Source organism: Melospiza melodia, chromosome 1 (genome assembly GCF_035770615.1).
Source record: "Melospiza melodia melodia isolate bMelMel2 chromosome 1, bMelMel2.pri, whole genome shotgun sequence".
NCBI lineage: Eukaryota > Metazoa > Chordata > Aves > Passeriformes > Passerellidae > Melospiza > Melospiza melodia.
Genome location: NC_086194.1, coordinates 806,286 through 824,391, shown reverse-complemented (window position 1 = coordinate 824,391; position 18,106 = coordinate 806,286). Strand labels below are relative to the sequence as shown.

Sequence of the window (18,106 nt, the reverse complement as noted above, 5' to 3'; positions counted from 1 at the left end):
TCCCCCAGCACAGACAGAGCGAGGAAAGGCACCTGCGGGAGATCTGAACTTACCCCACCACTGCTCTGTCCCAAGGGGAATCTGCTCCCTGCCCTCTCTCCCTCCCTCCCTTCCCAGGGTATGGCTCTCTGCCCCACACAGCTCCTTAGAATGTAAAACCCCAGTAAACCCTGGCCCACCAAACTCTTGGCTGTATTTAGCACTCAAGTTTTGAAAGCACCCTGGGAGCAGGAAATGCATCTTTCTGGGAAGGCTAGTCTGAACTGGCATAATCTGGGATAATACAGGCTGAGAATTCAGGGAATGGTTCATCCCCTTCCATTTCCCAGGAACAGGTCTTTGTGCAGGCAGCAGGAAAATGTCCCTAACCTGTCAGGTTCTGGAGCAAACCTGCAGTAATGAAAAACTTTCCTACCATCACCATTCAGGACTGAACCTTGCAGGAAGCTCCAGACATATCCAGAGTGCAGCACACACCATTTCAAAATTACCAGACTGCTGCAATAAGTTCTAGCTTTAATTTTAATAATTAAAAGTTACAGTTTTAGGCCATTTAATGGCCTTAATGGCCCTGTATTAGAAAAAGCTGCATTATTTTGTGCTGTGGGAGTGCCTAAGACATCAAATTTCACCTGGCTCGCTGTTCTAGTCAAAGCCTCTCTATTCACTCTCTGCACTAATTAGACACTATTAATTTTCTTGAACTGATGACTTTTTAAGGCAGCATTTGTAGCTCTTTCTATAGCTGTGATCACACAAGGCCTCTCATCACGAGGGTCTTCAGCCAGGTTCCAGTTTAGCTGGCAAAGAAAGCTTTGCATATTCAATCTGTGGTTTTAGGTGGTTGGGTTTTGGTTTAAGTTTTAAAATGCACTTCAGCCATTTCCAAAATCCAGGGAAAATGTATCAGTAGGGTATCTTCCTTCCTTTGAAAACTTCCAGGGTCTGAAAGAAGGCAGGGAACTGGACTACAGAGGATAAAACCAGGATATATTCCCAGTGAATGCTGACTGAGTGAGGTGAAACGAAGTCAGTGAGTGAGACAAGTTTTGCTGATCACAGAATTAGAGGATCAGCTTAAGCAGCTGAAGAAGCTGAGTTTTCACACTGTCCTCCTGAATTTCTGAAGGCTGGCTATTTCCTTAAAGAGCATTGTGATCTACAAGCAAATCAAAAGCTGTCTCACTGCCAGAGCATCCACAGCATCCTCTCCTGAGCACAGAGATATCCCTGTTCCCACTGAATAGATTAACAGGAAACTCCAAAATCAGTCTGACTTGCTCAAGGTAACACAGAACCACCAGGGGCAGAGCTGGAGATAAAACTGCATCTTTTTCTCAGCTATAAAACACCTTCAAGAGTGACCTTTATAGTTTCACTGTGTCTGTTTGATACTGGCTGCACACACCCATTTCCAGCCATAAATAAGTGCCAAACAAAGCATAACTGTAGAGTAATAGTAAATTACTACATGTAATTGCCCCACTGGCTTTGATGAAGAGGAAACGGGAGGTTCTGAAGGTTCTACAACTGCAAACACACCCAGCTGTGCTGGCAGAAGTGGGAGTTAGTGACCACCTGAGGGAAACTGCTCGCTGTAGATGTTAAGGAGCTGATTAAGGTCCAGGACAAAAGGAACAAGGACCAGGACTACCTGCAGCAAGTGGGATTTGAAGCTCAAATGGATTCAGACCCAGGTCTTTACCCTCTACCCCTGACTACCAGAGGGGCCCACTAAGGGAGTGCCCAGGCAAGGAGAAAGCTCCCACCAGCAGGCCAGGCTGGCTGCACAGGGCAGGGCGAGCCTGGCCAGCAGGGCAGGGGCAGCAGGGCTCACCTTGAAGAGCTGGCACGCCGCAGCCGCCGCCTGCCGCTCCGCGTCGATCTTCTTGGTCCCATAGCCCTCCACTTCCACATTCTTGGGCCACTTTATATGGAGAGTGACTTTCTGAAAGGCAAGGAGAGCCACAGGGTGAGCTGGGCAAGCTCTCCCCTCCAGCAGAGCACACCCACTCCACCCATCTCTGCACTCCAGGCAAAAAGAAGAACACTGAACAAAGCACTGCCTTGGTCCCTTCAGGGGAACCAACCATCTCTGCACCTCAGGCAAAGAGAAATACAGAAGAACACTGAACAAAGCACTGCCTTGGTCCCTTCAGGGGAACCAAAACCATCTCTGCACCTCAGGCAAAGAGAAATACAGAAGAACACTGAACAAAGCACTGCCTTGGTCACTTCAGGGGAACCAGGCATCTCTGCACCTCAGGCAAAGAGAAATACAGAAGAACACTGAACAAAGCACTGCCTTGGTCACTTCAGGGGAAGCTCCACTGCAGGAGCTCTGCAGGAAAAGGCTGAACAGGGCACAGGGGTGCCACAGCCCCACAGGAGCTGCGGGGCTGAGGTCTAGCACGAGGCCAGGAGCACATTAGAGAACAATTCCATCCCAGGGCTGTCCCTCTGCTCACTGCAGCAGCCAGAGCATGCCCTGGAGCAGATCCCCTCTCCAACCCCTTCCCAGCTGCTTCCTCCCTGCGATGGAAGCAGCACAGGAGTGCCGCAGCCCCCAGGCACCCCAGCACTCACAGGAGCACCCAGCTCCAGCCCAACCCTGGCAGAACCACAGCTCCTGCAAGGGAGCACAAAAAACCTGCAGAGGCAGAGGATGCTGAGAGCTGAACTTTGCCCTCCTCAAAGCACTGCTCCAAATCAAGAGCTCGCTCAGCTCCCAGCCCTGCAGATGCCACGAGGCTCCAAGAGGGAAATGCCCAGGGAATTCTCTCCTGCTTGTGCAGCACAGATGAAAGGCAGCAGTGGATCCCCCAAGGCTGGAGCACAGGCTCCTCACTCCCCAGCACCTGGCTGGCTGCCCTCCTGCCCCTGAACCTGGCTCACAGAGGGTTTTGCCTCGGGCACAGCCTGGAAAGCACAGACCTGCTGGGAAAAAAGGTGTCTCAGGAAGGCCAAGTGCTCACAAATCCCTGTTCACATCCAACAAGAACTCTCCAGGCTCTCACCTGTCCTCTGTCTACATTTGCTGGGTTGCTTTTTCTTTGTGAGCCAACCTTCATTTTTTCCCAGGGCTCCTTTATCTCCTTTATCATTTTCCTGGTTCAGTTTTTTGTTTTAATCTGAAGTTACTCTCCACATTAATCTATTTAAGTGCTGGCAAGAGTGGGAACCAATTACACAAACTAAAATGATGAGGCACTGCCTGGGGTACTCCGAATTTTAGGGAGGAGGCACTGGCTATGGTATTCCAAAATTTAGGTTGGGAAACTGCACTACTGCTTGAGAAAGAGCAAGAAAAACAAATAGAAATAATGAAGAACTCTGAAGTAACATTACTAATGTATCCCCTAAAATCCAGGGATGCTTAGAAAGGATGTGGCAATAAAAACTGTCTGGGAAATTTTAAGACAGAATGTTATTGGAAAATGTTAAGCCATCAGAAGTGAGTCTTTTCCTGGAATGCAGTTTACAGCTAAACTTCAGCTGGAAAGGGCTTTCAGCTCTGGAATGAGCTGCTGTGACAGGAGGAGGCACAGCCTTGACCATGGAGCACCATTAGGTAAGAATTCCTGCTCAGTTTATAGCCCAGACCCAGATTTGGGCCTCAGGAATTCCACTGACAGTGACAGCTGAAACTACCTGGAAAACTTGGAATTTGCTTGGAACACCTCTGCTTCATTTACCAAACAAAGAGGCTGCATTTCATTCTGCTCTTAAATACTATTAGAAGCCTCCCTCCATTGCAAAGAAACTCCTCTGCTCACAAATGGACTTGAGGCTTTGGAATTTGTTCTATTGGAATTTACAATCAAATCTAGGGGTCCTAAGGGCTAAAATACAGCTTTAAAATCTTAATTTTCTAAGGTAGTAGGACACCTTTAAGAACAGACTGTGTGTCCTTCTGCTGAGAAAGGCCAGATACAGCAAGTCACTTAAAATAAAAATATCCACACAAAAAGAGGAACAGCACCTGCACTTATACACCTTTAAAGCACATGAAGATCAGGAAAAATAGGAAGAATTGAGAATATTTCTTGTTTGAAAGATTATCACTCAACTTCTAAGTGGAATTAAAACTCTGCTATGATTTTCTCTGGGAAGTTACTTCCAGGATTAGCAGTTCTGTGGCTCCCTTCCCACCCTCTGTGTCCCACCCTCCCAGCAGCAAGGATTACCTTTTTCCTTGGCCCGTTAGTGTGGATGTACACCAGCTTGTCCCTGGCATGGGAAATGCCCAGGGCTCGGCCAATCACGCTGTTGAGCAAGTTTTTAGGCTGTGGAAATTCCTTTAGCAAATCTCTGGAATCTGGAACAAAAAAGGAAGAGGAATTAAATGTCTCCCAATTGCTGTGCAGTCCCATCCAGAGGTGAGTTCCAGCACTGGCTCAGAGGGGAGGATGGTGGGCAGGCAGAGGGCCCAGGGTTCACCTGCAGCATCTCCAGGCACCACTGAGCTCCCAAATCCCTGAAGTTGGGAGAGACCTCCAGGATCATCAAACCCACCCTGTGCCCAATGCCCTCCTTGTTCCAGCCCAGAGCACTGAGTGCCTCCTCCAGGTGTTCCTGGGACACCTCCAGGGATGGGCACTCAAACCTCCCTGGGCAGTTTCAGTGCCTGACCCCCTTTCCATGGGGAAATTCCTGCTGTGCCCACCCTGAGCTGCCCTGGCCCAGCCTGGGGCCGTTCCCTCTGCTCCTGTCCCTGCGCCCTGGGATAAGATCCCAAATCCCCCCGGCTGTGCCCTCCTGGCAGGAGCTGTGCAGAGCCACAAGGGCCCCTGAGCCTCCTTTGCTCCAGGTGAGCCCCTTCCAGCTCCTCAGGGATTCTGCAGCCCCTGCCCAGCTCCTCAGGGATTCTGCAGCCCCTGCCCAGCTCCTCAGGGATTCTGCAGCCCCTGCCCAGCTCCCTCAGGGATTCTGCAGCCCCTTCCCGGCTCCCTCAGGGATTCTGCAGCCCCTGCCCAGCCCCTCAGGGATTCTGCAGCCCCTTCCCAGCTCCCTCAGGGATTCTCCAGCCCCTGCCCAGCCCCTCAGGGATTCTGCAGCCCCTTCCCGGCTCCCTCAGGGATTCTGCAGCCCCTTCCCAGCTCCCTCAGGGATTCTGCAGCCCCTTCCAGCTCCCTCAGGGATTCTCCATTCCCTGCCCAGCTCCTCAGGGATTCTGCAGCCCCTTGCCAGCCCCTCAGGGATTCTGCAGCCCCTGCCCGGCTCCCTCAGGGATTCTGCAGCCCCTGCCCGGCTCCCTCAGGGATTCTGCAGCCCCTTCCCAGCCCCTCAGGGATTCTGCAGCCCCTTCCCAACTCCTCAGGGATTCTGCAGCCCCTGCCCAGCTCCATTCCCTGGACTCTCTCCAGCCCCTTCCCAGCTCCATTCCCTGGACATGCTCCAGCCCCTTCAGGGCTCTCCTGCTGGAGGGGCCCAGAGCTGCCCCCAGGACTCCCTGGGGTCCCTCAGCAGGGCCAGCACAGGGGACAATCCCTGCCCTTGTGTCCAGCCACTGTCACCAGCATGGAGCAGGTTCTGTTTCCCCACCAGCTCTGTTTGTCACTCCTCAATATCAAAACCCAACTGAGCAGTAATGACTTTGCACAATTTGGGTGTTTGCAGTGCCCCCCCAGCCATGGGTTAAATCCAGGGTCTCACAAGGTACACATCAGATCCAACCAGCAGAGGAACATGCAAAAATGCCTGAGGACTTCTTCTGAAATGACTGAGACTGGATTAGAGCCTGGGAATGAGGTTTAGCACTGAATTGCCCAGAGAACCTCCTGGAAAGAAGTTTGCCAACAGTGCTGGGAGACACGGCAGCCCCAGGAGCAGCAGGACAGAGGGCAGGTGGGACTGGCCCTGCCCCCACAGGGAAATGCTGCTCAGGGTACAGCAGGGAGGGGTGTTCATGGTCAGAGCAAATCACTCATTAAAAAAAATACAAAAATATATAATAATAATCCCACTGGCCCAGACAGAGCCATAGCACACCCACCTCCTGTCCCAGCCTCCCCCCTGACCAATCCAGCAGCTTTGGCAGTGAGGGAGCTGCTCCAGCTGCTCTCACCTGCACCATTGCCATGGCCAGCACTGGGTCCAGCGAGATCAGCCCAATGTGATAACAATTCCAGATGTTCCTACAGCTCACAAGCAGGGAGGTCTCACAGCTCCAGCCAGATGTGCAGGGAGCCAATCTGCAGCCCTAATCCCACAGAAGGCCAAGGCAGGGAAAGGAAACCCACACGTTTGTGCTGGGCTCACAGTGAATCAGCCAGCACAGTCCTGCAGGTACAAAGGCAGCACAAGGGAACACAGGGATGGGATCTCCTCTCTGCAGGAGCAAGCACAGCTCATCCCACAGCCAGCCTCATTCCACACACCCTCCCTGGGCAGCCAGGGCTTGGGTAACCTCCCTGCACAGGGCCCTGCGGTGAGCATTCCCTTCCAGGGAGCTTCTAAATCCTCTGCAGGGATCCAGGGCAAGTTTCAGCAATGAATCAGAAGCCAGCTCAGAGATCACTGATACCATCAGAAACCAGAATTTCCAACTGAGCCACCAAGTGCAAGGAGAAACGAGGAGCCAAGAGTCACTCACTTGAGCAGCACCAAGATGTGCCACCATGGCCTGCTGGGAACTGATTCTGGAGTTACTGCCATGAACAAACACAGAACTGCAGATAATCCCACAATGGTGCCGGAAAGACCCTTGAAGATCTTTCATTCATTTCTTGAACAGCTGGGCAGGGGCACCTTCCACTGTCCCAGGCTGCTCCAAGCCCATCCAGCCTGGCCTGGGACACGTCCTGAGATGTTCAAGGCAAGGAGAGCTCAGAGAGGCTCTGTCCCACGGGCAGGGCAGGAGGTGCTCTCTGGGGAGCTGCCCACTGTGGGGCTGTCCCAGGAGGGCCCAGCTGGGAAAGGCTCTGTCCCACGGGCAGGGCAGGAGATGCTCTCTGGGGAGCTGCTCACAGTGGTGCTGTCCCAGGAGGGCCCAGCTGGCAGGGAACAACTGGGAAAGGCTCTGTCCCACGGGCAGGGCAGGAGATGCTCACCATGATGCTGTCCCAGGAGGGCCCAGCTGGGAAAGGCTCTGTCCCACGGGCAGGGCAGGAGGTGCTCTCTGGGGAGCTGCTCACAGTGGTGCTGTCCCAGCAGGGCCCAGCTGGCAGGAACAACTGGGAAACCACAGGAGCTTCAGAGAGAGCAGAGCTCTGCTGTGCCACGGCAGGCCTGACACTGCCTTGGACACTGGCTAAGGAGAACAAAAAGCCATTGCTGATGCCATCACCCTCTCCAGCAACACCCAGCAGCCTGGCCCACAGCTCAGCACACAGCGTGCACTGGTGACACTCAGTTTTGAAACTGCTTCTTGGAAACCACGGAAGAACCACCTGGATCTTGAGAAATGCTTGCAGTAGCCTGGGATAACTCCAGGGGAAATGCAGGAATTACTCTGATTTATGAACACGATTTGTCCATGAATTACCTTCTATATATTGGCCAAGGGAGAAGGAAATTGGTCTCAGCCTTACGAAAAGCTATGAGCCAATTTGCTGTAATTATACAGCAAATGTGCTATTTCTATCTACTGAAGCAAGTTCCTCTACGTTCAGACTTTGGCCTGCTCAGGAAAACTGGAAAAGTGTCCAAGATTTTGGCACTCTGCAGTTCTATTCCATTCCACGTTGGTGGGACTAACAGAGGGAGGAGCAGTAACACAACTCCCAAATGCACCATTCAATTCACTAATTAAAAATAAAAGCAAAAAGCAGATCTCCAGCACAAGCCTGGTGATTTGGCTTCCAGTTGTTTCCCCTTTCACAACAATAACCTGGGAAATTCTGTGATAAGAGGTGCAAGAAGCACATTTTTATAATGCCCCCCAAGTGCAATTACCTCTGACAGAGGCAGTTTCTCACACTCTGAGGTGACTCCTCGGTGAAGATTAAATATTGAATCTGCTCTGGAGGGGGAAATGGGATCTCTGACTAACACAGCCCAGTTGTGGTGACAGCTCAGGCCTGGAACTCCCAGCAAGGTGCAGTTCTCTCCCCAGCTGACAATGCCACATCCAGCAGCACATCCTGACTGCGCCAAGGCTGCTGGATCACCTTCAGCCCGTTCCTGCCCCAGTTCCAGAGCTCCCACCCTGCAGGAAGCCATCCCTCCCTTGGAGCTTTGACTGAAACAGCCCAGCTGCAGAGCTGGGGCTGCACAATGTTCCCTTCCCTTGCCTTCCCTGCCAAATGGGATTTGCAGCAAGGAGAGTCTCGGGTCTGCCACAGCTGAGGGTGGGTGTCTGGGTGGGAACTGTGTCAGGGGGAGCACCAGGAGCACAACCCAGTACTCCCCAAACAGCCACACATGACACCCAAACCACAGCCCTGACAGCAGGAAGGAATATTAAAAGCCTGTCTTGGAGAGCAGACAAGTCAGGGTGGGGCTATCAAAGAAGCCAATTAACTAATTAAAGTTCCTCAAAGCCAGTGAGTGCTTTAGCTTAATTTGATTGTGAAAGTCCAGGCTAGACTGAAAGCCACAAAGAGCAGACCCCAAAACCAACAAACCACCCAGCTGGAGTGGCCCAGCCTCCTCCAAGCCCCACAAATCTGAGAAGTGGAAACAACACTCAGGTACCAGAGCACAAACCAAACAGCCCAAAGTCCTCTTCAGGGAGGACACAGGAGACCCATCAGTTTCTCTCTTCCCTCCAATTCTACTCCCTGGAAAAGCCACAAATGAGCACCAAGGACAAACTGTCAAACACAAGAGTCCTCAAGATAGGATAAATTCAAGTAATAAATCCAAACGTGTTTCCAAGACATCAAAAATCCCCCAGGAAGAAAAAAAGCCCTGTGGCTCCACAATATCCATTTCACAAGGAATTAGCCCAGACATGTCCCACTGCAGAGATGGAGGGAGACCAGAAAGTTCCACCTGGCAGCTCAGCTTGGAGTACACCAAAGCTTTTGGGGAATTTGGGGGGTTTTACACCATGCCCAGCCATCCTGAGCAGGGCCCCTTTCAACACACACAGAATAAACCCCACGGGCAGCTCCTGGCTGGAGGAGAGCTCAGGAACACTGAGCAGGCTCCTCCAAAAGCAAAGAGGAGGAGGAGGAGCAGTGGCCCAGCTCCCCCTCGGAGCCACGGGGGCTGCTCAGGACCCTGCTCCAGGAAGGGATCCATCCAGAGCTCCAGCCCAAATTCTGCCGAGTTCTACAGGCCAAATTTAATCAGTGACACAGGAGGGCTCCTGGAGCAAAGCCAAGGGCAGGGGCAGCCTGCCTCGTCAGCCTCAGAACAAGGGGGAAGTGATGAGCTCCCCAAACCCAATGTGTGAGCCAAAAACCCGAAGCCTCAGATAAAAACACGGATCTAACAGTGACTTTCTGAAGCTGGCCTGGGCCTGAGTGGATTTCCATATTTGCATCCAAGGCCAATAACAAAGCAGCCAAATGATGACAGCTAATGAGACATCAGGCCACAAGCTGAGGGCTCAGAACCCACCTCAGAAAGAGGTTTTTCAAATGACATTTATGATCTCCCCGTGTTCAAGGAGCAGCCGGACAGGTAAAGCAGGTTCACAAAGCCCTGAGGGCTTTTATTTGTTCATCCAAAACAAATCTATTATTGGAAACGATTCCAGCATCACCACGCTCCCATCTCAAGATCAAGAGCCTTCCACGGTCAATCCTCCCTACAAACTGGGAGGATGAGTGAACTGAAGACCAAAAATAAAAGTACTCAGGGACTGCCTGAAAACACATTAGGAAAAAAGTGATGAGAGATGAAGTACAAAACAGGAAAGAAAAAAAATCCTGGTTTATTCCTTTTCTCAGGCAACACCTGAAGCAGCTCATTAAACAATAATTTGGGGTGGTTCAGCACTTGCTTTAGCAGGGAGTTAATTTGCTCTGTTGAACAGCTTGAATGTAACAACTGAAAGACCATCCCACTCTGAACTCCAAGATAAAACTCAGCAGCTTCTGAAAGACAAATGGAACCAAGGCCCAAAGAATCCAGAAATTACTGAGAAAATAATAACTTTAATAATGGTGGAGCATGGGGGGAAAAAACACCCAACACAGAAGCATGAGGGCAGAGAAAAGAAAACGAAAAAATTCAAATATAGTAACACTCCAAATTTCCAAAATGCAGCCCTCGAAAGAAAACTGAAACCAAACCAGCAGTTTTTGTAAGGAAAAATGGTTCAAGTCACAACCTCTGGCACAAAACCCCTCGCATCCCTCCAAGCGTTCTCCACGCTCCATAACCCAACAAAAAGCGATTCAAAACACGGCACCGAACGCGAGTTTTGAACATTCTTCTACAGCAGCGACAGCTCCGAGGGCATTCACCCTTCCTTCCTTCCCACCGGGGCCGCTCAGCCCTGACATCCAACCGGGACCATCTTCCAGGCTGCGGCCAGAGCCGTGAGCCCCGGCGGGCTCCGGGGCCGCTGTAGGGCCGGGACCGGGCCCGGTGCTGCTGCCCGAGGTTCCCGCTCGGAGCTCCCGTCCGAGGGCTCCCGCTGCCCGGGGCTCCCGTCCGGAGCCGCTGCCCGGGTGGATCCGCGGAACCCCGCTGCCCGTGGCTCCCGCTGCCCGTGGCTCCCGCTGCCCGTGGCTCCCGCTGCCCGGGGCTCCCGCTGCCCGGGGCTCCCGCTGCCCGGGCGGACCCGCGGGATGCCGCGCACGGAGAGCGGGGAACGGCCCTAACGGCCCGCCCGGCCGGGCCGCTCCGCTGCCGCAGCTCCACGGGGATTTTCCTCTCGCGTCAGCCACCGGAGGCGGCCGGAGTCTGGCCCAGGCCCGGCTCGGCGACCTTGAGGGGAATCACCGGGGAAACCCAACCGCGGCCAACAAAGGCCGGCGGGGGCGGCCCCGCAGCGGCTCCGCGGTGCCCCCGGCGCCCCCCGGTACCTGCGCAGCTCGGCGGCTCCTCTCCGTGGCCGCGCATCCCGCTCCCGGCGGAGCCGCGGGAAGAAGGGAGGGAGGGATGGAGGGAGGGAGGGATGTGGCGGCTCCCCCGCCCCGCCGCGGGCCCGGGCTCGCCCCTCCCTTCCGCTGCGCGAGCGCCGCGCGGGGCCCCGAGCTCGGCCGGGCCCGCCGCTCACCATGCGCCGCCTCGGGCTCCTCCTCGTCCTCCTCGTCCCGGCGGGGCTCGGCGGGCCCGCGGGGGGCCGAGCAGAGCCCGCGGGGAGCCGCGCAGGGCCCGCGGGGGCCGCGGCACAGGCGCAGCGGCCCCGCCGCCTGCAGCAGCAGCCCCAGCGCCGCCATCTTGGGCCGCCCCTCGCCCGCGGGCAGCGCAGGGGCCGCGGCGGCAGCGCCCCCTGGCGGGCGGGAGGACCGGGAGCGCCCGGGAGAGCCCGGCCCGGCGGGAACGGAGCGGGGAGAGGCACCGGAGAGGGGGAGACGGACCGGGGAAAGCACAGGGAGCTGCTGTCCATCCGGCAAAGGACAGGGAGCTGCTGTCCTGGATGGACCGGGGAAAGGACAGGGAGCTGCTGTCCTGGCCGTGGCCGGAGCCCGCGGCATTCCCAGGGCTCCAGAGCCGTGTGGCACCGTGAATTCTGGCCGGGAGCACCGGGAATTGCGGCCGTGGGAGTGATGCCTTGGAAAGGCTGACTTAGAACAGAGGCTAGACGGTGATAAAGAATAAAGTAGGTAATCCTGGTAGAATCTATAAAAGCACCGGGAATTGCGGCCTGGAACACCGGGAACTGCGGCCGGGTACACCAGAGCACACAGAGCCACGTCCCACCCTCACGGTCAAGTGCATGCAGCTGCTCCTGCAGCTTGTTATTTGCTAATTTTGGAAATAAACACCGAAAAAAATTGAAATCTTTATAAGCTTTAAGTCTTTTAGAGAACTTAAAACGTCAAATCTGTATAAAATCTTAAATCTACATAATCCAAAATGAAAATCTTTGACAAAGATCTTAGAATCTTCACTAAATAAGTCAGCGCTTCCCCACTTCTCCAACTCCTCCTTTACTCAGTTCTACATTAATTATTTCATATAATAATTCAGGTATAAAATTCTTAAGGCTGCAGAGCTGGTTGAAATTCCCACCCTACAGGATGATTTATTTAAATCTGATTTTTCTTTTTTTTTCCTAAGCAATTAATCTGTATCAGCCCTGGCTGTACTGGGATTACCATTAAATTTTGCATTTCTTTAAACGAGGGTCTCATTTTTATGTCAAAGACTTTATTTCTGAGTATTTTGTGTGTAAAGTGAAAATTACCATGAATGGCTGGTTAAGCATCATGATGCAAAAGGTGTTTATGTTTTGGTTTGGTTTTGTTCTTTTCTGATTTTTAAAAAAATCTTCAATAAGGCAAAAGATACTGACTAATACAATGGCACAGTTCAGTTTTACAAAGCCTGGGCTCCATGAGAAGAGGTTCAAGACAAATAAAGTTATCAAATAAAATCCTTTAGGAAAAAGGGAAAAAGAAAAAAACAAAACAAACTAAGAAAAAGAAAAAAGAAAACCAATGATAGGAAGAGTTGAACACTCAAAAAAAGTCTTATTATACCAAGTTTGCCTTCTCCTGTATTCACTTTTTAAAACCTCTAAAATTAGCTGCTGATTTGTCTTTGTAGGTTCTTTTACTTAAAACAACAACAAAAAACTCACTAAACAAACAAAAAAAAAACCCCAAATGTAAACACAAACCCAGATCTTGAATCAGCACCAGACGACAAAAAAAAACCCAGGTTTTTTTGAAAGACATGAAGTTATTCTGGCACTTGGATTACAAATTTTAAGGGATTGGTCCACTAAAATGGGAAAAATAATTCAAAACTGATTGTCAAAAATCATCCAAAAATAACCCAGACCACTAAAAAGCAAAACAACTCATTCAATTTAAGGGAATTAATCCTGGGTTAATCTTGTGACAGCACATTGCACAAACTATAATTTTTACTGTTTTACTGCGATTTTTACTATTTGTTCAGGAATAAACTGAGCTGGTTTGGAAATCAAATCTTCAAGGAGGACTGGAAGGAAAGGGAGGCTGGAAAACCTTGGGAACACATAGGCAGGGGGCGGGAAAAGGTGGGAAATCTTGGGAAAACATGGGCAGGGGGCTGGAAAAGCTGGAGAAACCTCAGAAACACAGAAAGGGGCTGGAAAAGCTGGGAAAATCTCAGAAACACACAGGCAGGGGGCTGGAAAAGTTGGGGGAAGAGTCTGACAGGCAGTCCCAGTGTGCAGGGACAGTCAGGGCTGGGGAGGGCTGGTGCTTTGTCACCAAAAATGATATAAAAAAATTATCTTGTGGGCACAGAAGCGGCAGTGCAGAGTCAATTTATTACAGAATTGCAGAAGCCACGGATCCCAGGTATGTTTGTTTTGCAGAGGGCAGCGTGAGGCAGCACAGGCAGCACCTCCAGAGCCATCCCCAGCTCCGGCAGCCAGGGCTTCAGGAGCCAAGTTTCATTGAGGAATTCATTTACCCCCAGGGCTGGAGCATCCCAGAGTCCCACAGGCAGCCTGGCCATGACAAACCACCAGCCCTGAGCAGGGCAGTTCCATCTCTCCACCCTCAATGGCAGGATCTGGGGGAGCAGAGGGGCTTTGCTCCCAGCTGAGGTGACTTTGTACACAATTCCTGCCCCACACTGGGAAGGATTCTGGGATTTTTAGTTTAAATTCAGCTAAATCCCAGTGCTGGTGGCTGAGAGCAGGGCAGTGACAGGAGTGGTGGGGTCACTGCTGGGTTCCCCGAGTGCCAGGATGAATTCCCTGGGATGGAGAGAGGGTCCCTCTGCCTCAACCAGAGCTGGAATATTTTAGTCCATTCTATCCACTAAGAACAAGAGCTCCGGAAAGATCCACAAGCTAAAACAGGAAACAGGGACTGGAGGGATTTCTGAGGACAAAATATGATAGAAAGCAAGGCTGGCAAAGCAATGGCGGGGAAAAGAGCCATGGTGACAGTGACAGGATCACAGGATCAAATCCCAAGGACAAAGAGCCCATGGAGCTGGTGCTGAGGGATACAGGAATATTTAGGATGACAAAATTAAAAGGCAAAGAAACTGTACTTGAAGGTAAACAGCTTCAAATGTCTCTGGGTAACACTGCAGGGCTCCTCCCTGCCCAGTCCCAGTCCTTCCCTGAAATCCTGTCCTGTCCCAGCTTCCTGTCACATTCCCACTGTGCTGCACCACCAGGACACAGCTGAGCTCCCTCCTCACACCAAGAACTCCTGCTCCTCTGAAATCCTGTCCTGTCCCACCTTCCTGCCCTGTCCCCTCCATGCTGCAGGGACCAGGACACAGCTGAGCTCCTTCCTCACACCAAGAACTCCTCCTGCCCTGAAATCCTCTCCTGTCCCAGCCTCCTGCCCTGTCCCAGCTTCCTGTCACATTCCCACTGTGCTGCACCACCAGGACACAGCTGAGCTCCTTCCTCACACCAAGAACTCCTGTTCCTCTGAAATCCTGCCCTGTCCCACCTTGCTGCCCTGTCCCCTCGGTGCTGCAGGGACCAGGACACAGCTGAGCTCCCCCTCACACCAAGAACTCCTCCTGCTCTGAAATCCTGCCCTGTCCCAGCTTCCAGTCACATTCCCTCCGTGTTGACCCCCCAGGACACAGCTGAGCTCCCCCTCACACCAAGAACTCCTCCTGCCCTGAAATTCTGCCACATCCCCTTTGTGCTGCAGGGACCAGGACACAGCTGAGCTCCCTCCTCACACCAAGAGCTCCTCCTGCTCCTCAGCGCCCTGCCCCATCTCCCCTGGAGCACAGGAACCCCCGGGCCGTGGCGGCTCCTACCTTTGAGGGAATTCAGCGAGAACATCTCCATCCCGGCGGGAAGGGAGGGCGCTCCTGGGACAGCAGCGGGGAGACAAAGAAACTCGGGTTAGAATGGCTGTTTCCTTTCAAATGCTTCTGCTTTGGTCTGGGGTGAAAATGAGGGGGTTTAAAAGCCTTTTAGGCCAGGATGAAGTAGATTATGGCCATTATTCTCTTTAAAGGGAAAAGAAAAAAAAACAGGAGAAGAAAGAGAACTGTACTTCTGATAATGTTCTTTACTAAATCTGTGTTAAATTTCCTATTTATAACTTTCATTCAAATAAGAAAACCAACTTTGTTTTGGGGTGTTTTATCTGTCATGCCAAGCATTAAATACACCGTAGGGATTCTTGGAAACAGTAACAAGAATTTTCTATAAATTCAGATCAGATGGGTGAGGACTGAAGGTCAGAATTTACACACAAAGTTGGTTTGGAGCTGCACTTCCACGATCCTGGTGGATCCCTTCCAAGCCAGGATATTCTGGGATCCTGTGGACATGAACTGTCCCTGTCAATGACTTCCTGGGCATGCAATTCATAGCCTGCAATTATCATTCCAATTATTCACTTTTGCTTTCAATAAGACAAAATTACGTCAATAGCAAAAAAAAAACCAACCAACCAACCAAACAAACAAAAAAGGCTTCAAATAAAATAAACCCACCCCATTTTCTGGCCACAGCTCTGGATGTGACACCTTGTCCGTGGTTCCTTCCCCATGGACACACGGACACCAACCTGCCCTGGCTGCCAGGCCCACACCCGGACTTTTCCAAGGATGAAATCAATAAAAACAGAGCAAACTGACTTGGCAAAATTGAAACCCCACGTGTGCTGTGGTGAATCCTGGAGGGCAATGTCCCTGGTGTGATAAATCACTGCAGGGAACAAAGTCAGGGAGCTCTCCTGTGGTCCTGGGGGGCAGATGCCCAAGGCTGGAGCTTGGCACAGGGCAGCCTGTGCCCCCTTCCATGGGCACCATCCCAGCCTGGCTCAAACTGCCCCAAGCCAAGGGAATTTGGGATGAGTTGGTGAGCCCAGCATTGCTCCAGGAGGAAAGAGCCAGTCCCTGAACACTCCTGAAGCCCTGCAATGCCTGGATCCTGCAATGCCCCAGGCCAGGCTGGACACTGGGACAGTGGGAGGTGTCCCTGCCATGGCAGGGGTGGCACTGGATGGTCCTTACACTCCCTTCCAACCCAAATGGGTAAACACAATATAAAGTTGATGGGAATGGTCTTTTCTGCTGAAGAACAAAGAAATAAAAAATTAGAACCCTCTGGGGATGAGGTTCCAAGATGAACACTGAGATCCCCCTGGATAAGTGAGATTCCAGCCCGGCTGTTGGTGTGATCCTGTCTGCAGAGCTCAGCTGGGCTGGGAGCCTCACTGGAACCAGTCAGAGCCAGACTGGGGGCACAGGGCATGGCAGGGAGAAGAATAAAGGGTCTGCTGAACCTGGCACCAGGATCCCGACCTGGGAATCACTTTTAGCACGTCCAGCAGCCTGGGGGACATCCCAGGGTTTGCTCCTGCACATCCTGGTCCCAAATAAGAAGAAGTGTCCAGCTGTGTCAGCTGCTGCAGCCCCCAGGGAAGCAGAGAGATGCAGGACCACCACGGACAGGGGCACCGGAACATTCCAAATGTGTTTTGTCTGATGACAGGAGAGATGTGGGAGCTGTGAGGACACTGGATTCGGTATGAAATGGCCCAGGATGACACAGGACAGGCAGTGGCACAGCTGGGATGAGCATCCACGGCAGCCTGGAGCCTCACACCCAGCAAACTCCAGAGACCCGGGTGGCACAAGAAGCACTAAAAGTTTGTTAGGAACAGACTCAGGCAAAGAGTGGAACCAGGCACTGGCAGCACAGAAACTGTCAGATCAAATCCCCAAGGATGGGAAGGAACTGGGCCTTTGTGGGGGCTCCTCCATCCGCTGGAAAACGCGAGGGAAAACCCCATTCCCGGGAGAGACACAGGGAAATCCCAGCCGCTGTGATTACTGGCTGCTGGGGTGCTCCAGCGGTGTGGGAAGGGGCAGAGCCCCGGCTGCTTTGTGAGGAGAACAAAGGACACAGAGAGAAATCCTGCTGCCTGCACGGCCCAGGATCCCTGCCCGGCTCGGGCACAGCCAGCACGCCCCTGCAGCACAGATTTGGTTTTATTTTGGGTATTTGTGCCAAGGGCAGCGGATGGGGGCAGGAACCCCCGGCTGGGGCAGCCCGCGGGCTCTCAGCGGTGCAGAGGGCAGGGAGGGAAGGGCTGCAGGTGGCACCGGGCTCCGGACAGCCCCGGGCCACACGGGCACCGGCAGCCACAGCTCCCACGGCCGCGGGGCAGAGCGGGCCCGGCGGCGGCAGCGGGGCGAGCCACGGGCGGGCACGGAGGGGCAGAGGCGGCGGGAGAGCGGCTCGGTGCGGGCGGAGCGGAGCCTGCCCGGGCAGCGATGGAGCTCCGGGGATGCCGCGCTCCCGGGGCCGCTTCCCGGGCTCTCCCCGCCGCCCGCTCGGCCAGGGCCCGCGGGGAGCGGTGCCCCGAGCCGCCCCGAGCACCCCGAGGCCTCCCGAGCATCCCCGGCCCCGGCGGTGCCGCCGAGCATCCCCGGTGCCGCCGAGCATCCCCGCCCGCGCCGCCCCGCCCGCACAGGCCGCGGCCCCGCACGGCCCTCCCCGCCTCGCCCCGCGCTGCTCGCCGCCATCCCCCGCTCCTGCCCCTCCTCCCGCCGCCGTCCCGCCCCCGCGGCCCCCCCGGTTCGCCCCAGGGGTCGCGGTCCGACCCCCGCCCGCCCGGCACCGACCTCCGCACCGCGACTGCCGCCGCCGGGCCGCCCCTCGGGACTACAGCTCCCGGCAGCCCCCGCGCGCGCTTCCGGCGCGGCGCGCGCTTCACTTCCGGCCCTTCCCCGGAAGTGAGGCTGCCCCCGCCTTCCCTCCGGCCAGCGGCGCCACAGAGCGAAGCCTGGCGTGGGCGCTGGGCGGGGCCTGTCCCCATGGCAACGACAGAGCCAAAGCGGGGCGCGGCCTGTGGGGGCGCTGTAGCCTCGGCCCCGCCGTGGGACCGTTCGGGTTCCGGCCCTGATCCTTATCCGAGCCCTGATCCCGATCCTGCTCCCGGTGTCGATCCTGGGACCCGGCTAGGCCCGACCCCGATCCCGACCGGGGAGCTGCCCAGAGCAGCTATGGCTACCCCTGGATCCCTGGGAGTGTCCCAGGCCAGGCTGGACGTTGTTGCTGGGAGCACCCCGGGGCAGTGGGAGGTGTCCCTGCCGTGGCAAGGGG

The 18,106-nt window shown here is 54.0% G+C and overlaps 1 protein-coding gene across 3 annotated transcripts in view; it reads right to left on the bottom strand.

Annotated features, from left to right (window-relative positions):
- Nucleotides 1–17,691, bottom strand: part of DHX30 (DExH-box helicase 30) — a 31,642-nt gene extending 13,951 nt beyond the window's left edge. Inside the window, exons 1-4 of one of the 3 annotated variants that reach the window (XM_063162829.1) lie at nucleotides 17,626–17,691; nucleotides 14,800–14,853; nucleotides 4,188–4,318; nucleotides 1,838–1,948 (exon numbers count right to left, since the gene is read on the bottom strand). In XM_063162829.1, the coding sequence (XP_063018899.1) occupies nucleotides 1,838–1,948; nucleotides 4,188–4,318; nucleotides 14,800–14,830 (273 nt within the window). In that variant the 5' untranslated portion in view covers nucleotides 14,831–14,853; nucleotides 17,626–17,691. Of the gene's footprint in view, nucleotides 1–1,837; nucleotides 1,949–4,187; nucleotides 4,319–10,925; nucleotides 11,037–11,119; nucleotides 11,283–14,799; nucleotides 14,854–17,625 lie in introns of those variants that run through there. The other 2 variants (XM_063162676.1, XM_063162774.1) reach the window with 2 other exon arrangements.
- Between the last annotated feature and the right edge of the window lie 415 nt (nucleotides 17,692–18,106).